Source organism: Pelophylax lessonae (assembly GCF_965119305.1).
Source record: "Pelophylax lessonae genome assembly, chromosome: 4".
In the NCBI taxonomy this organism is placed as follows: domain Eukaryota; kingdom Metazoa; phylum Chordata; class Amphibia; order Anura; family Ranidae; genus Pelophylax; species Pelophylax lessonae.
In genome coordinates this window covers 74,976,376-74,999,893 of record NC_138771.1, presented here as the reverse complement: position 1 = coordinate 74,999,893, position 23,518 = coordinate 74,976,376, and the positions used below count along the sequence as shown (strand labels likewise).

The following is a 23,518-nucleotide window of genomic DNA, read 5'->3' as shown; positions in this document are numbered from 1 at the left end:
TGTGGTCTATGCCTGCAGACCTTAGTTTGTAAATTAAGCGTTTGTGGGGAACTGCCTTAAAATGCCTTAGCAAAATCCAGATACACCACATCTAGAGTTCTCCCCCTAGCTAGCTCACAGCTCACCTCCTCGTAGAATGTTAACAGAAGGACACACAAGGATTTTTAATCCGGAGAACCATGTGGTATGAGATTCCTCTTTTTGCATCTTGAGAGAAAGAAGATGTCACTGTTGATCTGTGTTTCCTTTGTGATTAGGTTGGTTAACTGCTTCTTCATGCGGCTATATGTAGTATCTTCCACCTTGCTTGAGGTGATTGTAGCCATATTAATGCTATTGTGACAGAAACAATTAAGTACTGTCCATGATACTTTTTTATTTTCACTAACAAAACAATTTTTCAGGACAAGCTTTCGGAGTATGTCCCCTTATTCAAGGTCCTAGCAGTACTGATTCACAAAAGTTTTAGCAGAATGTAAAGAAAGAGACAATCCCTGAGGGAAGGGGGGAAAAAAAAGGAAAAAAAATAAAAATAAACACACACACACTAATGTACGTGGCAATGCTAATAAAACAAGCATAGTTAGTGAGATGCGACAGAGGGAGTGCTATAGACTGGGGGGGGGGGGTGGCAGTCGAAGAAGGCGTTGTAAAACTGTTGGATAATGAATGAGGAAACCCATATAACTTTTAGCTTTGAAACTATCACCACCTCTTAACAGCAGCAGCCAATGGAGAGGGATGTAGAGTTCATGCAAAAAGCTTTTGCAGCTCTACTCCACCCTATCCAGACCACTTGGCTTAAGTTGGGATAACACAAGACGTTTGAGCTGTCGCATCCATTGAGAACAGTCCTACCCTTAGGAAGCCAAGGCACTATGCTGCGTGTAAGATGTGTGAGAGGAGGAAGCAGGGGAGCTGAAGCTGTCCATTACATAGGATCCATGGTCTGTATGCTTATAGTTCATACCTTAAATGCCATGATTGTTCACATTGCATAATCCTTGCTCAGATGTACTGGTTACTGCAACTTGTATCATATTCCATCAGATCCAGTAATTTAACTATATGCAGCCAGATATGTTTAGCTGTGAACATGTTTCCATGTGATAACTGCATTATTGATATAGTATCTTGTTATAGAACTAGCATCCTTGAAATGAATTTAGCCTTCTGAACTGACATTATCTTTCTTGGTCACTTTGTCAAGGCTGTGATTTGTTGAATGTTTTGGTTATCAGATTTGTGCTGTTCTTTCCTTTATCCACACCTTTTAGCTGAATTTAGCTTATCTCTTATTCATTTATCAAATCCATGCAATTGTAAAGTGAGCCTGGGAACAGCTGAACATAATTCCACTGCAGTCTCAGAAGTAGGCATTGCTCCAAATTCCATCCATGGAGCATGGGCGTTTAAAGATTGGGGGAATTCCAAATTTCTTTTTATTTACACATATTCTATCCCTGCTTAGTAATATACAGTGAATACTACAAAATGTTCTATTGCGTGTTTCTAAAATTCTGCTTCAGCAGTTTTTCAACATTCTTGGTACACCTGGACTAAGACTATATTTTATTTGTTTGAAGAATCTATAATCCCCCTTTGTTGTTTGTACTGTGGCGTTTAAAAACAGATTACATTTCTTTTGCTTGTTTAGGCAGACGTTAAAAGGTTTTGAAATGCCCCAGTAAATTAAACCTTTTAAACTCTGTTTTAACCATCCAATGTTAGCATATCATACAGCAGAACGAACGCTACTTATATTATGCAAAAATAATCTCTACCTGTGTATAGCAGGTTTAAAGCCCAACTCCAGACACATTTTTCTGGATAGTGTAGAAAATATTATTTTATTTTTTTTGGTGTGTCTCCATTGGGAGATTCCTCACCACTTCCTGCCCGATTTTGTAAACCAGACATGAACGGGGACACAGAAGGCAATAAAAACCTTACCATACCCTTCACCAGTGCTCTAAACTGAAAGCTGTCCATATATCTAACATGACAGTTGGTTGCCCAAACATGTTTATATGGTACCTTTCTGGTCAAATGCAGATATAAGATGCATTGTCCAGATTATCTGGGCATCTATGTTCTGTCTATGGAAGATGGAGCAGTTCAAACAATTATGCATGACTTCAGCCTTGCCTGATCATTGACCCTGGAACATTCATTACTTTTCCATAGACCTCTAACTGTTGCCCAATCTTTGGTTATCTCCTCTTTGTGACCAGCTATTCTAAACTTAAATCACTTACAAAATTTGGCCTTACAGCTTAAATACACATAACTTTGTTTTGTATGGTTACAAAAATGTAAACCACATTTACCTGCCTTTGTGTTCTTATGGAACAATGTTACTACAGTTGTAAATATGCAGACATAAAGGGTTGTGTACACTGTCTAGGGATCCTTTTCAGAAATTTTGGTTTCACACTTGCATGAAATAAATTGTACTGCTAATAAAGTAACATGCACTGGTTTCTGCATATGGATCCTCTGTCAGTAAATAACCCCACAGTTGTTGCAATGCAATCCACTTAATGGACTCAGTGGAGTTGATTTACTAAAGGTAAATATCAGTTGTTTTTATTCTGAGGGGAACAAAAGGGGGGAAAATGCATTTTTTGCTTGCACGTGATTGGATGATTTAAATAAGCAGAGCTCTCCTCATTTCAGATCTTCCCCCTTAGATCTAGAGCAAGTGCACTTCTAGCGCACAGTATATTTGCCTTTAGTATATCAATTAACCTCATAGGGGTTGATTTACTAAAAGCGAAAAGACTGGGCACTTTGCAAAGTTAAATGAGCAGAAGCTCTGCTGACTTCCATTATCCAATCATGTGCACGCAAAAATGCTGTTTGTTTTAATTTTCCTTGCATGTGATTGGGTACTCTTTGTAAAGTGAAGCCTTACCTCATTTACTAAGCTCAGGAGCAATTGCACCTGCAGAGGGCAACTGCACTTTGCAAAGTGCACAGTCTATTTGCCTTTAGTAAATCAATCCCATTGTGTGATTGTTTCTGCAAGCGCTGAAGCTCTCCAGCTGTTAATAACTATACAGTTCCCAGTGAAAAGGCCATGCTGAAATGTTCACCCAAATTCAGCACCAAGGTGTAAGAACGCAGTCTCTAGTTTGCAGAGGTCTAGTTCAGTTTTTTTCATTGTAGATAATGGCAAGAGGGGAACTAACCTAATTCTAGCTTCATTTCAGCAGCAGTGGCTGCTGTAGGCAGATCATCTAAATAAATCCGAATTTGCAATGCAGCTTTGCCACCAATACCCTAGATTGCCTGGACTTTTAGTTCCACAGAGGCAGTAAAAGAGTTACTGACCTTTTGGGTTAGTTTTTACATTATTGTATGGTTTCTTTTCTGTTGAATGAAAAAATGTTTTCAGCAATTATCTGGGGCAGTAATATGTTGGCCATAAGTTAATTAATTGTACCAGTCAGCGGCTATCACAAATTAGTCATGGAGGTCCATTAGATGTTTAAGACTGTTTACCTAAAGTGAATGTTCTTATTTCAAAGTGAAATTCACTTTTAGTAAATAAATTGAAGTGATGTTCATTTCTTCATCCAATCATTTATCAGCAAAAAATCTGTCCAGACTCCATTGACCAGCTGACATTGTCAAAATGAATTAGTCCTGGATTAGCAGGGTGTCCCTGATTAAGTGTTATTGGGATCTGGAATCTCTGCAAGACTGTCTAGGCTGCCTAGCTTTGTGGGTGTTGATTTAATCTTGAAGTCATTTTTTGGCAAAGGTTTAATGGTTAACATTAACCCCCAAGTAACAATTTTTCTGCAACTGTTTGACCAGGACATCAAATTTCAATTCTCTACAGCAAGGCATATTCTTGCTCTTATCAAGAGTACGTCCAGAAGCTTATGGGGTGAGGGAACCACCAACACCCAAAGACCAAGTTTTCTGCAACTGTTTGACAGGGGCATCACATTTTATTTTCTTAGAGTACCTCTAAAGGGTTATGGTGTGAAAGCAGCACCAACAACCAAAGCCCAATTTTTCACCTTTTACCTCTAAAATCTGCAAAAGACACAACTGTCTAAAAAAAAAAAAATAACCTTGACCTGAGCGTACGATAGTTTTTGGTTTCTTTACATAAGGCTTGCTAACTGTGGTGCAAACTGTTACTTCCATCCAAAGTCTACCATAGACACCAGATTTTATACAAAAACTCTAATCTTGTTCCGAGTGCAGTAATGTGGCCTCATCATACAGACTGGCTGCCCTAGACGTTGTTTACAAAATAAAGAGCGCTTGCAGTGAAAATCCATTTAATGTCCTTTTTTTTTTTTTCCTATTATAAGGCCTCCTTCACACGGTCCGCCTCCGTAGGCGGATCCGTGTTGCTCAGCGGGGATCGATCCGCGATCCCCACTGAGCCGGCGGATGACAGCTCCGTCTCCGCTTGCAGAGCGGAAGGGAGGTGTCTCAGCCCCCGCTGCTCTCTATGGGGGATCGGATGAGAGCGGACCGCCTGTCTGCTCTCATCCTTTCCGATCACTGAACGGATGGAAAAATAGGGTTTCCATCCGTCCAGATTTCACGGACAGGATCGGACACGGATTGCCTCCGCTGACACCCGCTGCCCCATAGAGCTGCATGGAGGATCCGATCAGATCCGCCTAAAAAACTGACAGGCGGATCTGATCGGACCGCCCGTGTGAAAGAGCCCTAAATGTCAGTTTTGCTGTAGCATGTTCTATACACTGTACAGATGGTCCTCTTTACAGGCAGTAACGGACAATTGTGCGGTCGTGCAACGCTTTACCAAAATAACATTTATGTTTTTGGTTTTTCCCACAAATAGAGCTTTCATTTGGTGGTATTTGATCACCTGTGCGATTTTTATTTTTAGTGCTATTAATAAAAAAAAGCGACAATTTTGAAAAAAAAACAATATTTTTCCCATTCTGCTCTATGACATATGACATTCTCAAAAAAAAAAAAAAAAAATGTAAAAATCTAATTTTTTTTTATTTTAGGCCAATTTTTCTGCTACATAATTTTGGTAAAAAAAAAAAAAATTGCTATAAGCGTATTTTGATTGTTATCGTGTCTAACTCCGGGAAATATTTATGTCTTTTTTTTTTTTTTTTGCGGCGGACAGATCGGACCCCTGACTGACATTTTTGACACTTTTGGGGGCTACAAATTTGCACTGTTACTGTAATAATGACACTGGCAGGGAAGGGGTTAACATTATGGGTGATCAAGGGGTTAAATGTGAGCCTAAGGAAGTAATTCTAACTGTGGGGGGGGGGGTGACTTCTGAAATGACCATAGAGACATGTGATCCTATATAGAAAGATCACATAGGCTCTATGATCATTGCAGGGAGAAGAACGGTCAGCTGTGTTTACAACAGCTGACCATTCTTCTCTCTCACCGGGGAACGATCGCGGGTGTCAGGCAGCAATCGGAGCCGCCTTCCCAATGCATCGGCTTCCCCGCTGACGAGTGGGGGCAGGAGAAAGGCGGCAGCGCATGCTGGCACCTGTGCCGTATGTAGGAGAGCGACGTACACCTACGGCGATTTGCCTGGGAGATACGGCGGTCATCAACCAGTTAAAGGAATTTTTTATTTCACTTTAAGCATCATTAAAATCACTGCTCCTTCAAAAACTTTTTTTTAATTTTTTTTATTATTTTGCATTGGTACATGCCCCCAGGGCAGTCCCCGGGCCCCCATACCCTTTATATAACCAATAACTTGCTTGTAAGCCTTCAAAATGGGCACTTTTGATTTTCGGGTCTGAACGTTTGCAAGGTTCGAGAGTTCTAGCGCAAACCGAACCAGGGGTTGTTGGGTCCATCTCTAATGCTCAGCTCAGAGGTCCCTGATAACATAGGAGCTATAATCTTGTTTACAGCCACTGTTGCATGGTTTACTTTTTGACCACTGGTTCTCCAGGAGCACAGTGCAACTCTCTGGAGTGCTTGATAAAAATGTCACGTGTACGTGCAGTGTGGCATGAAAGACCTTTCTACATGGCCATTATTCTCAGACAAAAGGTTTTTATGCAGAAGCATGCATCCTAGCTATACTGTACAGCGGTTGGGCATGAATGCTGCAGTGCCCCCAGCAACCAGTAGGTGGTAACACATTTCCACTAACAAATCTCAAAAGTAAAATATAACTTTTGGCGTTTTCATATTGGCATTTTTTTTTAGCATTGACAGATTACATACTGTAAATTCACATTAATCCCTGCTCTCAAGGAGCTTACACTCTAAGGCCCTATTCACACCTTAGTGTTTTGTAGCTTGAAGCTCCAACAACGCTGGGGAAAAAAAACAATTGTCCTCTATCGAGATGGTTTGTAGATTGTAAACAAAAGCCAATTGCCCTACCAGCATGTCGTTGGAGCTTACACATTTATTGTAAAAAAATTTGGAAGATGGAAAATGGAAGAATACATAAATTAGAGCTATATCTTGATTTTGGCATTGGTAAAACAAAGTGTATAAAGTATTTAAGTGCATTTTTAGGTAGAATATGATTTACTTAACTCCAGTTTTGTGGGGGAAACAAGCAAATAAAAGTATAGAAAATGCTATGCAAGCCACATTGTAATTGATTTTTTTCTAAAATTACATTTCCTTTTCATTTTGCAATGCTGTCATTTTCTGTAAAGATCAATGCAATATGGAAACTAGGCAGCCTTTCCATGCACTCGGTTGGTGTACAGAACACCCCCTGGAAATGTAAATTTCTGCTTGTGTGATTGGCTCACTGTTTTTTTTTTTTTTGCCTGAAGTTTCCACTAACATACAAGTGAAAATTCACAGTTATTCACTTTGCAGACCAACTGATTTTTCCTCCGAGCAGAAACGGGTAGGAATCTGCAAAACAAATTGCTACAATTCTTGCAATGTTCATTGATCACCTAGAGGGGATTGTTGTCTCAACAAAAGTGGAGTTCCCCTGTAAGGACTAAATACTATTTACTTTGCACTTTATAGTGTGATGGAGAGGGATTTACTAGAACTGGGGGGTCCAAAGTCTGGTGCAGCACTGCATAGAACCAGTCCGCTGCCAGGTTTTATTGCCAAAGTTTAATTGAATAAGTTGACGTTAGAAGCTGATTAGCTACCATGCACAGCCGCACCAGATTTTGCACTCTAGTTTTAGTAAATCAACTCCAGTGTTTAGTGAAAAAACATTTAGGTCTGATTTTGTCCTCACTGAGGTTCTTTTATCCTTTCAGCTGAGTAAAGGCCTCGTCGGCTGGGTGCAGCGAACTTTCCAGAGCACCCAGGCAACTGCTGACAAAACCATCCCCCAAGACTGTCCTGTCTGCTCCTACAATGAGTGGGACCCTCTGGAAGAAGTCATTGTGGGGAGACCAGAAAATGCAAGCGTTCCTCCATTTACAGTGGAAGTAAAGGTGAGCTAATTGACATCTATTTAAAACAGGATTTGGTGTGAAGGTACTAATTTATGCCAGGCTGTGGCAAACAAACCTGTTCTCTACTTTCTCACAGTACAGTCATTAAAGTGGAGCTCCACCCAAAGGGGTAAGCTCTGCTTGTTTGCTTTCTCCCCTCCCCCCCGCTGCCACTTTTGGCACATTTTGGGGGAAGAGCGAATACCTGTCACAACCAGGTACCCGCACCCACTTCTGGGTAAGATCACTGCACAATGATCAGGGGCGATAGATTAAATTTCTAGCCCCTCCTACCTCCCCCCCGCTCCGCCTTCTGAGAGACTCACTGAAGACACGGCCTTTTCAGACAGCGGGACCGCTCAGAATCGGCTAAGGGTGCTGACATTGCGGCATAACTGGACAGGTAACTGTCCTTATATTAGATTTACAAGCTGGATCTCTGCTTGTGGTCTGTGGCTATAGTATGAATACTTTATAGAATTTAGCTAGTAGATGTTCTCCCAGTGCACTTAGATGTACTGTACTGATAATTCAGTCTCGGCTCACGCTTTTCTTAGTACTGAGCAAATTAACTGGGTTACCCTCATGTAAGCGCATCCCTATTGTCACACCAGCTTTTTTGCACTGCAACCTTTTTGGCAATATGTGACTTGGGGTAATTCCAGAAGCCTGTAGAACCCTACATTTAACAATGTATTTTGTTCATAATGTGAATCCCTTCCCCTTTTTTTTTTTTTTTTTTTTTTTTTGTAGACAGAAGTGAAATAATACATACAGATTTTTCATATTAGCCAAGTGCAACCAGCAGGAGGCATACTCTTCAAACTTTTTTTAATCAAGATCAAGCATGCTACGCAGTGAAGAGCCTTAATAGCTTAAAGTAGAATTCCAGGATGAACCTAACTAGTCTTAAATGCTCCCTACCCCATCCTAACACCAATGCTGGCTAACCTGTGTAAGAAATATGTATAAACTTCCTATTTTTAACCTAGTAAAGTCATGTGATTCCCCTGTACTAGCCATTGGCGGCTGCAAAGGAGGAGAGGGTGCACAACAGCTAGTAAAGCTTGGAGCAGGAGTGTCACCCATAGGCTCCCTCGCTCCTATGATGGCTGGTGCACTCCTTTGCTCTCCAGCTCTAGCTGTATGTGATAGGACCATTGGCCCTACATTGTATGTGATGGACTCATAGGCTGCAACTGGAGGAGCAGCGAAAAGACCAGTTTTTAAGAGGTTGATTTTACAGTTGGAAGGAAGCCTGTATGTGCAAGGAATATTGGTATTTCTGTTTATTCCAATACAGGCAGTCCTCAAGTTACATACATACAACTCAAGTGCAATATGAGACCGCAAACTGACTTGCCATATAAAATGGTAAATATTTAAACATGCTTGTTCCAAAGTGAAATGGCAAAAAGTACAATATGAAACAGCATTCAATGAATTGCCAATAGACACCCTACCTTTATTCGTGCATAGTAACTAATGTGCAATCACGTTGCATATGTAAATGTCCTTATGTCGTACATAAAGAAATGGTGAAAAAAAACATTAGTATGTGTTCTTCAAACTCGGGTGTGGGGAGATCCACCACTAGCTATAAATGATCATCATGCCTCTTACCAGAAAAGATGGGCCAATGATTATAATGATCAAAAGCGCTTAAGATGTTGACCCAGGCTAGGCAATCAGCAGGGAAAATGAGTGTCACTCCACAGTCAATCCAATGTAGTGCCAAGAAAGAAATGCAAATCTCCATTGTGAAGTCCATAATAAACATTAAAGTTTATTGGAAGCTTACAGGGTTCACTGGCAAGCTTCACATCAGGGTAAATTGGCAGGCTGAGTGCAGAGTAGAGAGCACAAGATGGTGCTCGATGGTTATTGCAGCGTACGCAGAGAGGCCCCTTATTTTTAAAGTACTAGCATAAAATGCACTTTTTTTTTTTTTGTCTATATCAGGCAAACGTGTATGAAAAGTACTGGCCTTTCTACCAGAAATATGGAGGACAGAGGTTTCCTCAGGAACACGTGAAGAAAGCTGTACAGGAAATTGAGGAAATGTGCAATATTTTAGGACATGAAGGCATTATTGTCAAAAGACCTGTAGTAATCGATTGGTCAGTTCAGTATAAAACACCTGACTTTGAATCCACAGGTAAGCTACTAATACAGTAAGTATTGGGCTTCAAATGAGCATAACACCTACTTTGTTACATGTCCCCCATTCACATAGCATAACTTAGAAAACATTTACTAATTGTAGCTTACCTTTTTTTTTTTAGATGCTTTATTCTGGACTCTTTAGCATCGATCATATACCTGGTAGCAGAACCTGAAATGAGGAAGGCCTCTTACACCTCTGACTAGGGGGGGGGGCGCTGGTAGGGTATCCATGCCAGGCAGAAGTCGTTAGTAGTGTTCAGTGAAGCAGGAGAGCTGATAGACTGCTGGTGGGTGGCAGACCAGCAGACTGGTACTGGTGACAGCAGGTGGGTGAGGCATGCATAAGACTGTAGAGAAGCAGGTACAGCAGGATCTAAGGCAAGTACAGGAAACCTCAAAGATTTGCAGAGTCAGGCAGGCCAGATCATACACTGGCAGGACGAATCAGGTACAGAGGAGCAGGCAAGAGCATGGTCAGGGTACAAGCCAGGTCAAAAGCCAATAGGTGAAAGAGAAGCAAATGGAGCAGACAGAATCAGAGGTCAAGGACAAGCTGGAGTCGGTGCAGGCGGAGTTCAGAGTGGTCAGAAAAGCCGGGTCAGCAAATGGAATCGGGATGCAGAATCACAGAATTTTACTATCCATAGGCGACACTTTAAAGCCTTTACAGGTCACCACTTTAGATTTAGAGGTCTAGTGCTTGGAATTACAGCCCATGATCCGATGTTCATGGCGATACCTCAAATGTGGGACGATCGGTGTGCTTGCGGGACCAACACACATGTTCTCCTTTGCATGTTATCACAGAAGCACTTTTCAATTTTTTTTTTTAAATTCTTTAATTTTATTTTTACAGTTGCTTTAAACATTTTTTGATCACTTTTACTGTCACAAGGAAAGTAAAACATCCATGTGCCAGCAATAGGCATTTGACAGGTACTCTTTATGGAGGAATCTGGGGTCAATAAGACCCCAAATCGCTCCTTTGTACTTTAAAGCATTCAAAACGCCAAGATCCGTGTGTTTGAATACTTTTAAAAAAATGGCGCCCTTGACATCCTGGTAAACCAGAAGTGATGTCATGTCATCGCTTCCGGGTTTCCATAGCGGAGACCCTATCAAAGCAGATCACAGCTTTGTATGGGTCTCCAACTAGCCGGGGGATGTTCTCCCTAGTAGCTCTGGTCTTGGTGGAACAGGAGAGCCTGAGAGTGGGGGAAGGGGGATCCCCTCCTTGCTGCTGCTTGAATTAGCAATCAAGTGGCTACTTAGCTGCTCTAGTTGCTATTACAAAAGAGCCGACCGTTGGCTCTAAAAAAAGCGACACCAGGATCATCCTGGTACAACCACTTGAAGTCAAATGACGTACCAGGTACGTGATTTGGCGGCAAGTGGTTAAATAGCCTATTTAACATCAACATCTGTCACATGTGCACGTATGCATGTGCCCTTATGCACGCATAGGTATTAGCCGAATTCCTATGTAGCATGAATTGGCTTGTGAAGAGGCACACAAGTCCATCCCGAGAAACCATGTTGTCTACTGGCATGCCCTTCCTGACAAAATCCTAGGTAGTCTTCTTTGTTTGAGGTAGCTGGGCAGCTGTGTTTGCCATAACTAAAGTGTTTTTTTTTTTTTTTAAATAACAAACCTGTTATACTTGACTCCTCTTTGCAGTAGTTTTGCACAGAGCAGTCCAGATCCTCCTCTTCTCGGGTCCCTGGCTGGAGCTCCTGCCAAGTGCCCCCACAGCAAGCAGCTTGCTATGGGGCAACCGAGCCACTACTCCGTTTATCCATTCAGACACGCAGCTGCGGCTCAGCCCCGCCCTCTCTCTCTCTCTCCTTATTGGACCAATGGCGCCTGCTGCTATCTCAGCCAATGAGGAGCAAGAGTCCTGGACAACCAAGGCTTTCGTGCAACATCGCTGGATAGAGGGGGAGCTCAGGCAAGTATTAGGGGGCTGCTGCACACAGAAGACACATAGAATGCATTAAGATAAAAAACCTTCTGCGTGTAGAACCACTTAAGCAGAAGTTTACCTTTTGTTGACATGTTACATGTTCCACCTGACTTTAGGGTGGAACATGTAACCTGTTCCCAGTGCTACAGCCGCTACCCGCTGCCCCCCTCCCTGTGGTAGAAGTACGAGGGGAAGCTCCCTGTACTAGCTGACACTGTTTGAAAAAGTTACACACGCCACATCATTCTTATACACAGCTCCGTCTGAATGAACCACAAGCCGAGGCATCCTTAGCAGCTGTTGGCTTGTAGTTGTCAATGGACTACTAAGGCACTGTGGTAGGTCATTGAGTCTTCCTGTCTGCAAATATTGACTTACCTGTAGGAGGTGTTCAGGTAAGCCCATTCACCGACAGGGTGTTGGAGACTGCATGACATCAGCAATCTGATCGCTGGTGCAATGCTTTCCAGGCTCCCAAAATGAAAAATGCACATTTTTACCTGCAAAAAAGTGTTTTTTTTTTTTTTAAAGTGAACTTATCCTTTAACCCTGTCTGTACTGTGCAGGCAGATCTTTATTGTGACTAGAATTGAACCCTGGCTATCCTAACAAAGGGTTAAAGGTATAGTGGCTGGCAGACTTGAGACAGGCTCACTCTAACATTGTTCAAAAAACTTGCAGTCAGCCATGATGTATATCTAAAAGGTAAGAAATATAAAAAAATAAATAAAAATGGTATTTTGTGTGTATGGGAACAAATAAAAAAAAATAAAATAAAAAATAAAAAAAACCTTGGTTTTCTCAAAATAGACTGCAAAAGTGGAAAAAATTTACCTTTTTCATATCTAATGCTATAATTAGTAAGTTTAAAATTGCCCCTCACAATCCCACTACAGCAGGGGTGTCAACTCCATTTCATTGCGGGCCGCATCAGCATTATGGTTGCCCGCAAAGCCCGGTTATATTTGTAAGATTAGATGTCCAGAGCACCCTTACATGAGATGTTAAGAGCCCCCCACCATCAGAAGCCAAGAGTCACCCACTCTTCCTTACGCTACCTGGGAACTTGTCTCTGCTCCTTTTTTTTTTATGTCTGCTAAATATACCATTGAAGAGTTACATCTGTTAAGTGCAAAAAATGGTTGATCCTGCCAAAAAATTTGCAAGCAGATAACTTTCAGTGTTCTCTGCTTGCATTGACAGACCACATTGCGTGTCCCATCAATGTTATAGACAAGAGGGAAGTGCTGTAGACCTGTCCTAGGGTGACTGCTGCTCCTCCATAGATACAGTACAATAAGTTAGCGTTGTAATCCTAAGACAGGAAACATGTTGCTGACAGGAATACCAGGTGGAAAAGGGGACATGTGCCAGGGGGATGCATGCTGGGCTTCTTTCCAAAGAAGTGGCACTTTTTGCTCTTGCTCATCTCACACCTCTTCCCACCCTTCACAGGTAAACCTGCATCTATACTACTGCTGCTCAACATCCACCTTAAACTTAATACAGACTGACTGCTCTCATTATCCTTATGGTAAACCTGCATCGATACTGCTTCTCAACATCCATCTATAACTGTTAACATTTATTGTAATATTTGTTTGGTTTTAAATCTTACCCAAATTATGGCCTGATCTTTATCTTTACATCTCTGCCATCTTGGTCCTCCAGCAGTTTGATTGTGGTGTGAAATGTTTGGTGTGTCAGCTGTGCCTGATATTCACTCCGGATTGTTAAGCAAATTCCATCCTCATCCACCACAGCTTCCTCGAAAGAAGTGGTGTTCTTTCATTAAGTGGCACTTCTGCTTTTGCACTTTAGTGATTGCAGAAAGCGAACATCTACAGCAAGCTACTTTAAAAATCACCAGACTGGAGGTGACCTCCTTTCCCCATTCAGCTCACCTTCCTCTGTAACATGCACTCTTTACCTCCCCCTTTAAGTTTGATCCACTCTCCTTAAACATTTTCCTTTACTCCCCCTCCTCTTCAACCCACAATCTGTATATATCACCCTCACTTCTGCCCTATGCCTAATTAGTGCACTCATCACCTCCTAATTCTAATCCTACATGCTAATAAAATCCCCAGAATGCTGAGGCATGTCCCCTCATATAAATCTTAGCTCCCTCACCCTTCTGCTTCTCCTAAGCTGTGGAGATCTATACCCAAATCCTGGGTCTCTTTTAACTGTACCCAACACACCCATCACCCTGCATCTTCTGGCAGCAGCTGCAGTACAGTATAGTCTCCGTTCCTCTTCATCCCAAACCAGCCTCCCCTTCTCCTCTGCCCTCTGGAATGCCCGCTCTGTCTGAAACAAACTCACCTCTGTTCATGACCTTGTCACTAACTCCTTTAATCTACTTGCTGTCACCGAAACCTGGCTTCATAAATCTGACACTGCTTCTCCTGCTTCCCTCTCCCATGGTGGCCTTCTCTGGACTCCCCTAGACCTAGTGGTTGCAAGGAAGGTGGAGTTGGAATCCTCCTATTCCCACAGAGCACCTTCCAGGTTTTTCACTCTCCTCCCTCTGCCCCTCTCATCATTTGAAGCTCACTATAGAAGTCTATTTTCTCCCATTTCCTTGCTGTGGTCTACTGCCCCCCTGGACCATTATCAACTTTCCTTGATGACTTCTCTGCCTGGCTACCCTACTTTCTCTCTTCTGAAATTCCCACAATCATTCTTGGCAACGTTAATATTCCTGCTAATTTCTTAGTCTAACCTCCTAATTTAGCCTAAAGCAATGGGTACAGGCTTCTACTCCGCTCTCAACCTTGTATTCTCCTACCTATGCACCCCTAACCATCTCTCCAACAATCCCTTTCCTCTTTCTGATCACCACCTTATTAGTTTTGCTCTCTCCCTGTCTTCCACCTTTCCCTCCAATCGCCTAACCACCTATAGAAACCTTCACCACTTCAACCCCTCTCTTCTCTTTTCTGCTACTGACCACCTCTGACAAAACCTCACCCCCTGTTCTACCCCGATCTACAAATTGGCGTTCCTCTAGTGCACAGGTGTCAAACACAAGGCCCGTGGGCCAAATGCAGCCCCCAAGGCCATTTCATGTGGCCCTCGCACCTCTCCTGCAGCTGCAACACCCCCCTTTGTCTCTGCCCCCACCTTGTCTCCGTAGTCAGCAGCAGAGTGGACAGAACTCCTTTGCCAGATCCAGTGCTTCTCTGTGCAGCTCCAGAAAGGCTTGTCTTTGCCCACCCACCCCTCCCCATTCCCCCCCTTGCAGCGGTCCACAGCATAGAGAAGGGCAGAACTCCACCTACAGATCTGCCCCTCTCTGTACAGCCGAAACGCCACCTTGTCTCTGCTCCCCTGGTCTCAGCATTCAGCAGACTCTATAAGCCGACTCCAGCCCTCCTCTGGTTCTCCTTCAGACCCTGCACTTTCTTCTTCCCAGGTCCACCTGCATCTTCTTCCTGGCAGCAGCACCAGGTAAGGGGGTGCAATGTGATGTAAGGAAGGGTGGGTGACTCTTGGCTACTGATGGTGGGGGGCTCTTAACATCTCATGTAAGAGTCCGTAGGGTGCTCTGGAAATCTAATCTTACAAATATAACTGGGCTTTGAGGGCAACCATAATGCTGATGCGGCCCACAATGAAATTGAGTTTGACACCCCTGCTCTAGTGGGATTGTGAGGGGCAATTTTAAACTTTCTAATTCTAGCACATAGAAGCCCCCAAATAAGGGTAAAAAAATAGCGTTTACATCACAAAACAATGAAAAACATATACAAATGAGGTCCTCATTGAAGGTACAGATTGGAATTTTTATCATTCAGCAAATCTAATTCCAGCTATTCGTTGATGACATTGCATCATACTTGCACCTCGGGTACATTGGATGCTATTTCAAAGCTGGAAACTTCCAACGTGTTTCAAGCATTCAAACTTTTCCTTCATCAGGGATTTACCACTCTGTAATCATAAATATCCATTGTTAAGTCTAAATCCAACAATTTATATAGACATAATGATTTATAGTCATATAGAACACACACTTACTTTAACATTAATTAGATCACAGAATTAACCCACAGACTGCCTCTAAGCAAGCTGCACCAGTCCTCCCCAGATTGCACAAGGACCATATTAGGTACTTTCCATCCATCAAATTGTCCTCATCATAAGGTTGTGCTGAAGTGTAAGGAAACTAAGGCTTTTAGGAAATACTGAAAGTAGATGCAAAAAAACAGGTATAAATAAATATATATCCTGTGGTGATAGGAAGAGGGGAGAGGAAAAAGGTCCCCTCCATAATTCTCATAAAAATAAATGGCCAATATACTTACAAAATAGTAGGGATGAGCTTCGAGTTCAAATCGAAGGTATGATAGACTCAAAACATCGCACATTCGATCGTTCGTCAAATGCCGAACAAATGTGCTTCTTCATGTGAAATTCAAGTTTCCCATCATGCACTGGACGTGCGCCGTGTGTACAGCGCGTTATGTGATTTGCCAAAGCATGCTCCCTGACCTCATTCTTTGGCTGTTCCAATGATCTCTGCCATGATTGCCTAAAGGCAGGCTGCCTTTGGCCAATCATGGCTTAGGGGCCAAGTACACGCCCCACACTACATAAAGGCTGCACGCGCAGCCGCAGCGTGTAGTGTCATTCTGCGGGCTATGAGACAGGGACAGGCACGTGATTGAGGCAGGGCAAGAGGAGTTTGTAGGACAGTGCAGAGACATTGCTAGCAGTGTAGAAAGGGCTAGGTTCCTGTGTGAGGTAGGGACAGATTTATTTCTTTACATCATATAAGACAGTGCAGAGACATTGCTAGCAGTGTAGGGAGGGCTAGGTTCCTGTGTAAGGTAGGGACAGATTTATTTCTTTACATCATATAAGACAGTGCAGAGACATTGCTAACAGTGTAGGGAGGGCTAGGTTCCTGTGTAAGGTAGGGACAGATTTATTTATTTACATCAGATACCAGTCAGAGTATTGTTCATTGAATAGTTGTGGAACATTCTATAATCATCACAGACCTATAGGGTTCTAGATCCCTCCAGATATCAGTCAGTGTATTCATTGATCAGTTGTGGAACATTCTATAATATTCACAGACCTATTTGACTGATATCTGAAGTGATCTATAATCAAATAGGTCTGTATTATTATAGAATGTTCCAAAACTGACCACTCTGACTGATATTTGATTATAAATCACTTCAGATAAGTCTGTGAATATTATAGAATGTTCCACAACTGATCAATGAATACACTGACAGATATGAAAGAAAAAGTAGTCTTAGTGGGTGTGATTTAATCATACAGGAGACCTCCAATCCTAATAAACAGATAAAAAAGCCAAAGACTCTGATCCATTACCTCTGAGGGCAAAGGATACTGGTATCTGGGAGTAAAAATTGTGGATATGTTGAGGAAGGCTCCTGATGGGTGAGCATGACACAATCACTTCACATATTGAAAAAACATAGTTTATTAAATTTTCAATTCATCAATATAAAATTGACAAACATTTAAAAGAGAACAACATTTTCCATAGTACATTCAGTACAACAGTCCCGATAAATCTCACATGTGCCCTGGGACAGGTCTGACGCGTTTCGCCCTTGGATGGGCTTTTTCAAAGACCATCGCCAGTCCCGGGTGGACTATCACAGAAAGAGAAAATGTAACATTAAGTTTACACATATAACAACATCGTGATATTACAGTACAACAATATCTACTGTGAAACATTACTCTACTGCATCAAATATATATGATAAATGCTCACCACATGAAAAAGGAGATTGGGGATGATTGTTGGTGACCAGGGGTTCCACGTATAACCCGATGCGCTATCTGACACTCACGCCCAGAGAAGTGCAGACTGAGCACCTCCAGCCCCCAAAGAGGGGTAAGAGGAGTCATCCCAAAAGATGGGGTGTCGAGCCCCGCCCCTTATTCCAGAGGAGATCAAGTGCAAGATCGAAGACCTCGGGGGAACAAAAGAGGGCTATCCAGAGAGAGGAATAAAGTATCCCCTAATTGGGGTAGCTCCGTGGGCTCTGAAAAAGACAAGAAGCGTATATATACCATATATATATACCATCATGGGCCTCCTGTTTCCCTAAATTTACCCTCCTCCCCCTCATTAGAGTATATCAATAACTCACTCGGCAGATTTGAGAGCTGCATCAAACATTCCGTGAAGAAGGAATAGAAATTAGATAGAGAGGATACATACCACCTCAGAGAGCATGTCCCATCCAATGGACTTGAACTCAGGAAAGGGAAAACACCCCCTATCAAAAAGCCAGGATGGTATCCCAGCCCCCCTCCATCTCTATAAGGTGCACTGTAAATCACCCCAAGAGGAGAGGGGGCAGCATGCATAAAATAAACAGAACAGGTGTTGAAAATGCAGCAGCAAAAGCAGAGACATCAAGTTAGCCACCACCAAATCAGGGGGGAGAGAGAGGAACGAGAGGGAAGAAGAACAAGAGGGAAAGAATAAGTATAGCCCTCTTCATAATCACCCAGGGGGAAAGAAAGGGAAGAGGCAGGCATGGGTGTACTAGCCTGGGCCCAGAAGTGCGGTTACACAAGCACCATAGTCAATTACCGGACAACAAAGGAACCCCTGAGCTGTTATCTCCCTTCCCCACATACCTGTTAAGATGCGCGCCACGCCAGATCAGGACGCCCCCGCCGCCAAACACGGACGGAGGCTAAGACACCCTGACCTGGCCGTGCATGCCCCCTCATAAAGAAGGCCGGACTCCACCGGAAGAGATCAAATCACTTCCGGTGCGGGCGCTAAATGATGGATGGACGCGCCGAGCGTGACGTCATCACGCGCCGCGCTCCCCCATCGTCACCGGCCGGAGGCCAGCCCGGAAGTGGATGGCCAAAGGACACCCGCACTTACCGGGCTTTGCGCCCGAACATCCCACCACTAACGGGGACATCCCGCCGCACCCCTCAAGTAGCCTGAGGCCAAAACCCATGCACCAGCCGCAACGTGGAATCCCCTTGTCAACCACACAATCCTACCCCATAAAGCAATCCAGGGGAGATATATATCCCCGGGGTGCTTCAAGGATACAAAAAATGTCAGAGATACCACATAACCAAGTTAATTAGATGTGTCCCTAAATCATTATAAGGTAGAAAAAATACAGAATTAATAATAAACATCAACTATATTGCTCAAAACTCACTAAACAAACACAATAAAGTATTTAAAGGAATCCTAGGTGTCAGCATCGCATATGCCTCTATTGATCGATTTGATGAGAGGATTTCTTGAAGGAGGACAAATGTCCCCCTGCAGAGAAGGGTATAAGAATGCTTTAAAAGGGGTATAGGCATATAACCAGAGGAGGGTATATACATGAACCAGTTGCTAATCCCCAATTAAGTGAGGAAAGGTTGATAAGAGATGGAGGAATTCAGTCCTGGGGGCTGAGTAGCCCGCAGGTCATAAATCCATCTCGCCTCGCACTGGAGGATTTTCTGGTCGATGTTCCCCCTCGGGCATTTGGTTTAATTACCTCCAGCATGAAGAACTTGATCACTTCTGGGTTGAAATTGTGATATACCCCCACATGTTTACATATGGGGGTATACACCAACCCTACCTCCAAATAGTACAGGTGGTCTCCAATGCGGGAAGACAAAGGACGTTTCGTCTTCCCGACATAGAAGGATCCACATGTACAAAAGGCAATGTATACAACCGCCTCTGTCTCGCAATTCGCAAAACCCCTCAATCTATGCTCGGATCCATTGGGGAGTCTGCATGTGGGTCCCTCCAGGATCCATGGACACACGTCACAACGCCCGCAGGGATAGGTACCCCACCGATGGTGGTCACCTACACCCCGCGTTTCATCATAGTGACTGTGGACCATGGAGTCTTTCAGTGACCTTGACTTCCGATATACTATCTCTGGGTAATGCCGTACATATTTTGAGACAGTTTTATCCTCTGTCAGGAAGTGCCAGTTCTGTGAGATAATAGATCTTATTGCAGTATGATGGCTATGGTAGGTAGTGACCAACTTAGTCGTGCCTTCATTGGCAGTCTTTCTTCCCTTGTTAAAGTTAAAAATCAATTCGTCCCTGGATTTTAATTTCGCCTTATTGTATGCCTTCCGCAGGACGTTTTTACTATAGCCTCTTGCTTTTAACCTATCCCTCAGTGCTTTGGCCTCCAGTTCGAAGTCTGCCTCCCTTGCGCAATTTCTGCGCAAACGAAGGTACTGGCCGTAGGGGATACTCCTAACTAGGGATCTGGGGTGACTGCTATTGAAATGCAGGATGGTATTCCCCGAGGTCTCCTTGCGATATAGCGTGGTTCTGAGTATCCGGTCTTGATCTATACATAAGCGAGTATCCAGAAACGGAATACTATCCATATTGTATTCCATCGTGAACTTAAGATTAAAGGAGTTCACCGATAAAACATTCATAAATTCCTGTAACTCCTGGATGCTCCCTGTCCTAATGACGAACACGTTGTCTATATACCTGCGCCATAATAGAATATGGCGCAGGTATATAGACAAGGCGTCATCATGGAAAATGTACCTTTCCCACCCCCCCAGGTGGGAAAGTGACATCATAGTGACTGTGGACCATGGAGTCTTTCAGTGACCTTGACTTCCGATATACTATCTCTGGGTAATGCCGTACATATTTTGAGACAGTTTTATCCTCTGTCAGGAAGTGCCAGTTCTGTGAGATAATAGATCTTATTGCAGTATGATGGCTATGGTAGGTAGTGACCAACTTAGTCGTGCCTTCATTGGCAGTCTTTCTTCCCTTGTTAAAGTTAAAAATCAATTCGTCCCTGGATTTTAATTTCGCCTTATTGTATGCCTTCCGCAGGACGTTTTTACTATAGCCTCTTGCTTTTAACCTATCCCTCAGTGCTTTGGCCTCCAGTTCGAAGTCTGCCTCCCTTGCGCAATTTCTGCGCAAACGAAGGTACTGGCCGTAGGGGATACTCCTAACTAGGGATCTGGGGTGACTGCTATTGAAATGCAGGATGGTATTCCCCGAGGTCTCCTTGCGATATAGCGTGGTTCTGAGTATCCGGTCTTGATCTATACATAAGCGAGTATCCAGAAACGGAATACTATCCATATTGTATTCCATCGTGAACTTAAGATTAAAGGAGTTCACCGATAAAACATTCATAAATTCCTGTAACTCCTGGATGCTCCCTGTCCTAATGACGAACACGTTGTCTATATACCTGCGCCATAATAGAATATGGCGCAGGTATATAGACAAGGCGTCATCATGGAAAATGTACCTTTCCCACCCCCCCAGGTAGAGGGTCGCGTATGACGGGGCACACGAAGGCCCCATCGCCACGCCCTGCACCTGGAGGTAGGTGGTCCCCTTAAAGCTGAAAACATTGGACCGGAGTATATGGTCCAAGAGCAGAACCACAAAGTCAATCATTGGCCATAGGGATTCATCCTGTTCATATAGAAATGAGGACACCACTTCGATACCCCTCCCATGGGGGATACTCGAATAGAGGGCCTCAATATCTATTGCTATCAATATTGCATTTGTTGGGACCAGCACCCCCTCAACTGCCCGAAGGAGATCCAATGTATCCTTAAGATACGAAGGCAGAATTTCAACAAGAGGCCTAAGGTGACTATCCACAAACTGGCTTGCATGCTCAGTCTGTGAACCTACACCGGATACGATGGGGCGCCCTGGCGGATCCCCAAGGTTCTTGTGAACCTTGGGGAGCGCATAGAACGTAGGTGTAATGGGCCAATCCGTCCTAAGAAAAAGATATTCGTCATGATTAATAATATTCTGTTGGTACGCCTCCAAGATCAGGGTATTGTATCTGCCTGAGAGAGTATTGGCCAACACCGAGGATATAACAGAATACCAGTCGGAGTTGGACAATATTCTCTCGCACATCCTCTCATACTGGGAACTGTCCATCACGACAACATTGCCCCCCTTGTCAGAGGGTTTCACGACAATGTCTGTGTTGGTAGTCAAATTGCGTAAAGCCTCCCTTTGTGATCTTGTAAGGTTAGACTGAAAAGGCAAGTCTGCTGAGAGACCCTTGATATCTCTCATAGTTTGTTTTACAAATGCCCAGATGGCAGGGCAGGTTTGTAAGCCTGGAAACTTCTTGGATCGTTGCTTGAATGAAGATGGTCTGGTACAAGGAACCGATTCATCCTCATCTGAGGAAGAATCCTGTTCAGAGACTGAACCCTCCTGTCCACTTTCCTCCCATAGCTGCATTAATATTTTTAACATCTTAAAGTCCTGCACTTTAAAGTCCTTATAGGGATTTTCATCCCCTCCGGAACATTTGGTACGTTCTTTATCGTATAGATATTTAAATGTCAGATTTCTGGCGAAGAGATGCAGATCCTTGACCAGATCAAATTTATTCAAGCCACCCGCCGGACAGAAGCTCAGGCCTAGCCTGAGAACTTCACATTCACAGTCGTTTAATTGATAAGAGGATAGATTGATTATATCAAGGGAGCCGGAGTTCCCTGTTGTCTTATCATATAAGCATCCAGTGTCCCTGATTTCCTGTCTATCTCTGATCCTGGGCTGGGCCCCACGGCTCCTAAAGGGATTGTTTCAGGGATGGAGGGCGCCTCACTAGAATTGTGAGATAACATTTTGGGGACCGCTCCCAGTTCATGCTGGGTTCTACCAGCGTTATTCTGGTTCCCTTTGAACATGGACAAATTATTTTCGCCTCTAGGGGTCTGATCAGTCTCACTTTCTAATTTCCCCTTTGTAATCCCTTGGCCCTGTACTGATATTCCCCGTTTCTTGTTTTCATTTAATAGGATATCGTGGCCCCCGCTATTCCCCCTCTTCCTGCCCCGGCCTCTATTTCCTACCGTGCCGGTACCCCACACCTCTCTGTTGTCTAGATGGGGAGCGTTGCGAGGAAACGGAAGATACCAAGGAGAACTCTGATTCGGATCTTGACAAGTCCGTTTGCCAATCCTGACGCCGTGCGGGTCTGCCCCTCCTCTGGCCACGACCCCGCTGCCAGCGATAGGCATACCCCCCGGCAAAGGCAAGTTTGTCCTTTATGAACTTGGTATCTTTTTACTCCAAGATATCTCTATTGAAACGCTCCAGGTGTTGCATCAAGGTTTCTTCCCTTTTAGCAAAATCTGGATGTTGTGAGAGTTCTTCATTGGCACTACGTAACCTGTCTATTTCTTTATCCAAGTCAGCGACCTCTAGGGCCTGTCTAGCTCTTAACAGTCCCATTAGGTTAGCCGTGCATTCAGTGAGGCTCGCTTCCCATTGTCTCCTGAACACTTCATCCTGTATCTCAAACGCAGGAAACACTTGAATGCGGAGACCAATGGGATTGATTTTTTTCTTTTAGGTATAAATCGAAGTATCTTATATGCCAGCTAATGGTGGACTTTTTCTCCATTAATCTGGTAAGTTGCTGGAAAAAGACCTCCAAACCTACATGCGTTTGGGTACTTGTTTTATAGGACTTCTCAACTGAATCCATAAATTTATCCCATTTGGTTCCCCCATAGCACGCCATGTTGCTCACACTTGCCAGAGGGGAAGGGGAGAGAGTAGGAGGGAGAGGGGGAAAGAAAGAGCCCAGGCCAAGGCCAAGTATAGGGGAACCAGTTCCCAGAGATAGAAATATCCTAACCAAGAGACACGGGGAAATTCTATGACAACAATGAACTAATTGTCTATAATGGACACTCCATGCAGGTATTAAGGGAAATATCTAGGGAAATCTCCCTGTATTATAACCCAGATCCCACACCAGTTCTCAGAAGCAATGCATAAACCTGCTTGAACCCAGAACTCCTATCACAAAGATAAATCATAAATTTTTTAAACAAATTCAATTCTGACAACCAATCTTAAATTCACATAGTATATAATCACTAAATGATCACCAAAAATACACTCCCACAAGACTAGGTAGAGCTG

The 23,518-nt window shown here is 43.4% G+C and overlaps 1 protein-coding gene across 1 annotated transcript in view; it reads left to right on the top strand.

The window, feature by feature from the left end:
* The first annotated feature begins 801 nt into the window (after window positions 1-801).
* Window positions 802-23,518, top strand: part of LOC309554316 (glycine amidinotransferase, mitochondrial-like) — a 57,027-nt gene continuing 34,310 nt past the window's right edge. Inside the window, exons 1-3 of the mRNA XM_082255968.1 lie at window positions 802-947; window positions 7,239-7,418; window positions 9,381-9,576. Of these exons, the coding sequence (XP_082112094.1) occupies window positions 879-947; window positions 7,239-7,418; window positions 9,381-9,576 (445 nt within the window). The 5' untranslated portion in view covers window positions 802-878. The remainder of the gene's footprint in view (window positions 948-7,238; window positions 7,419-9,380; window positions 9,577-23,518) is intronic.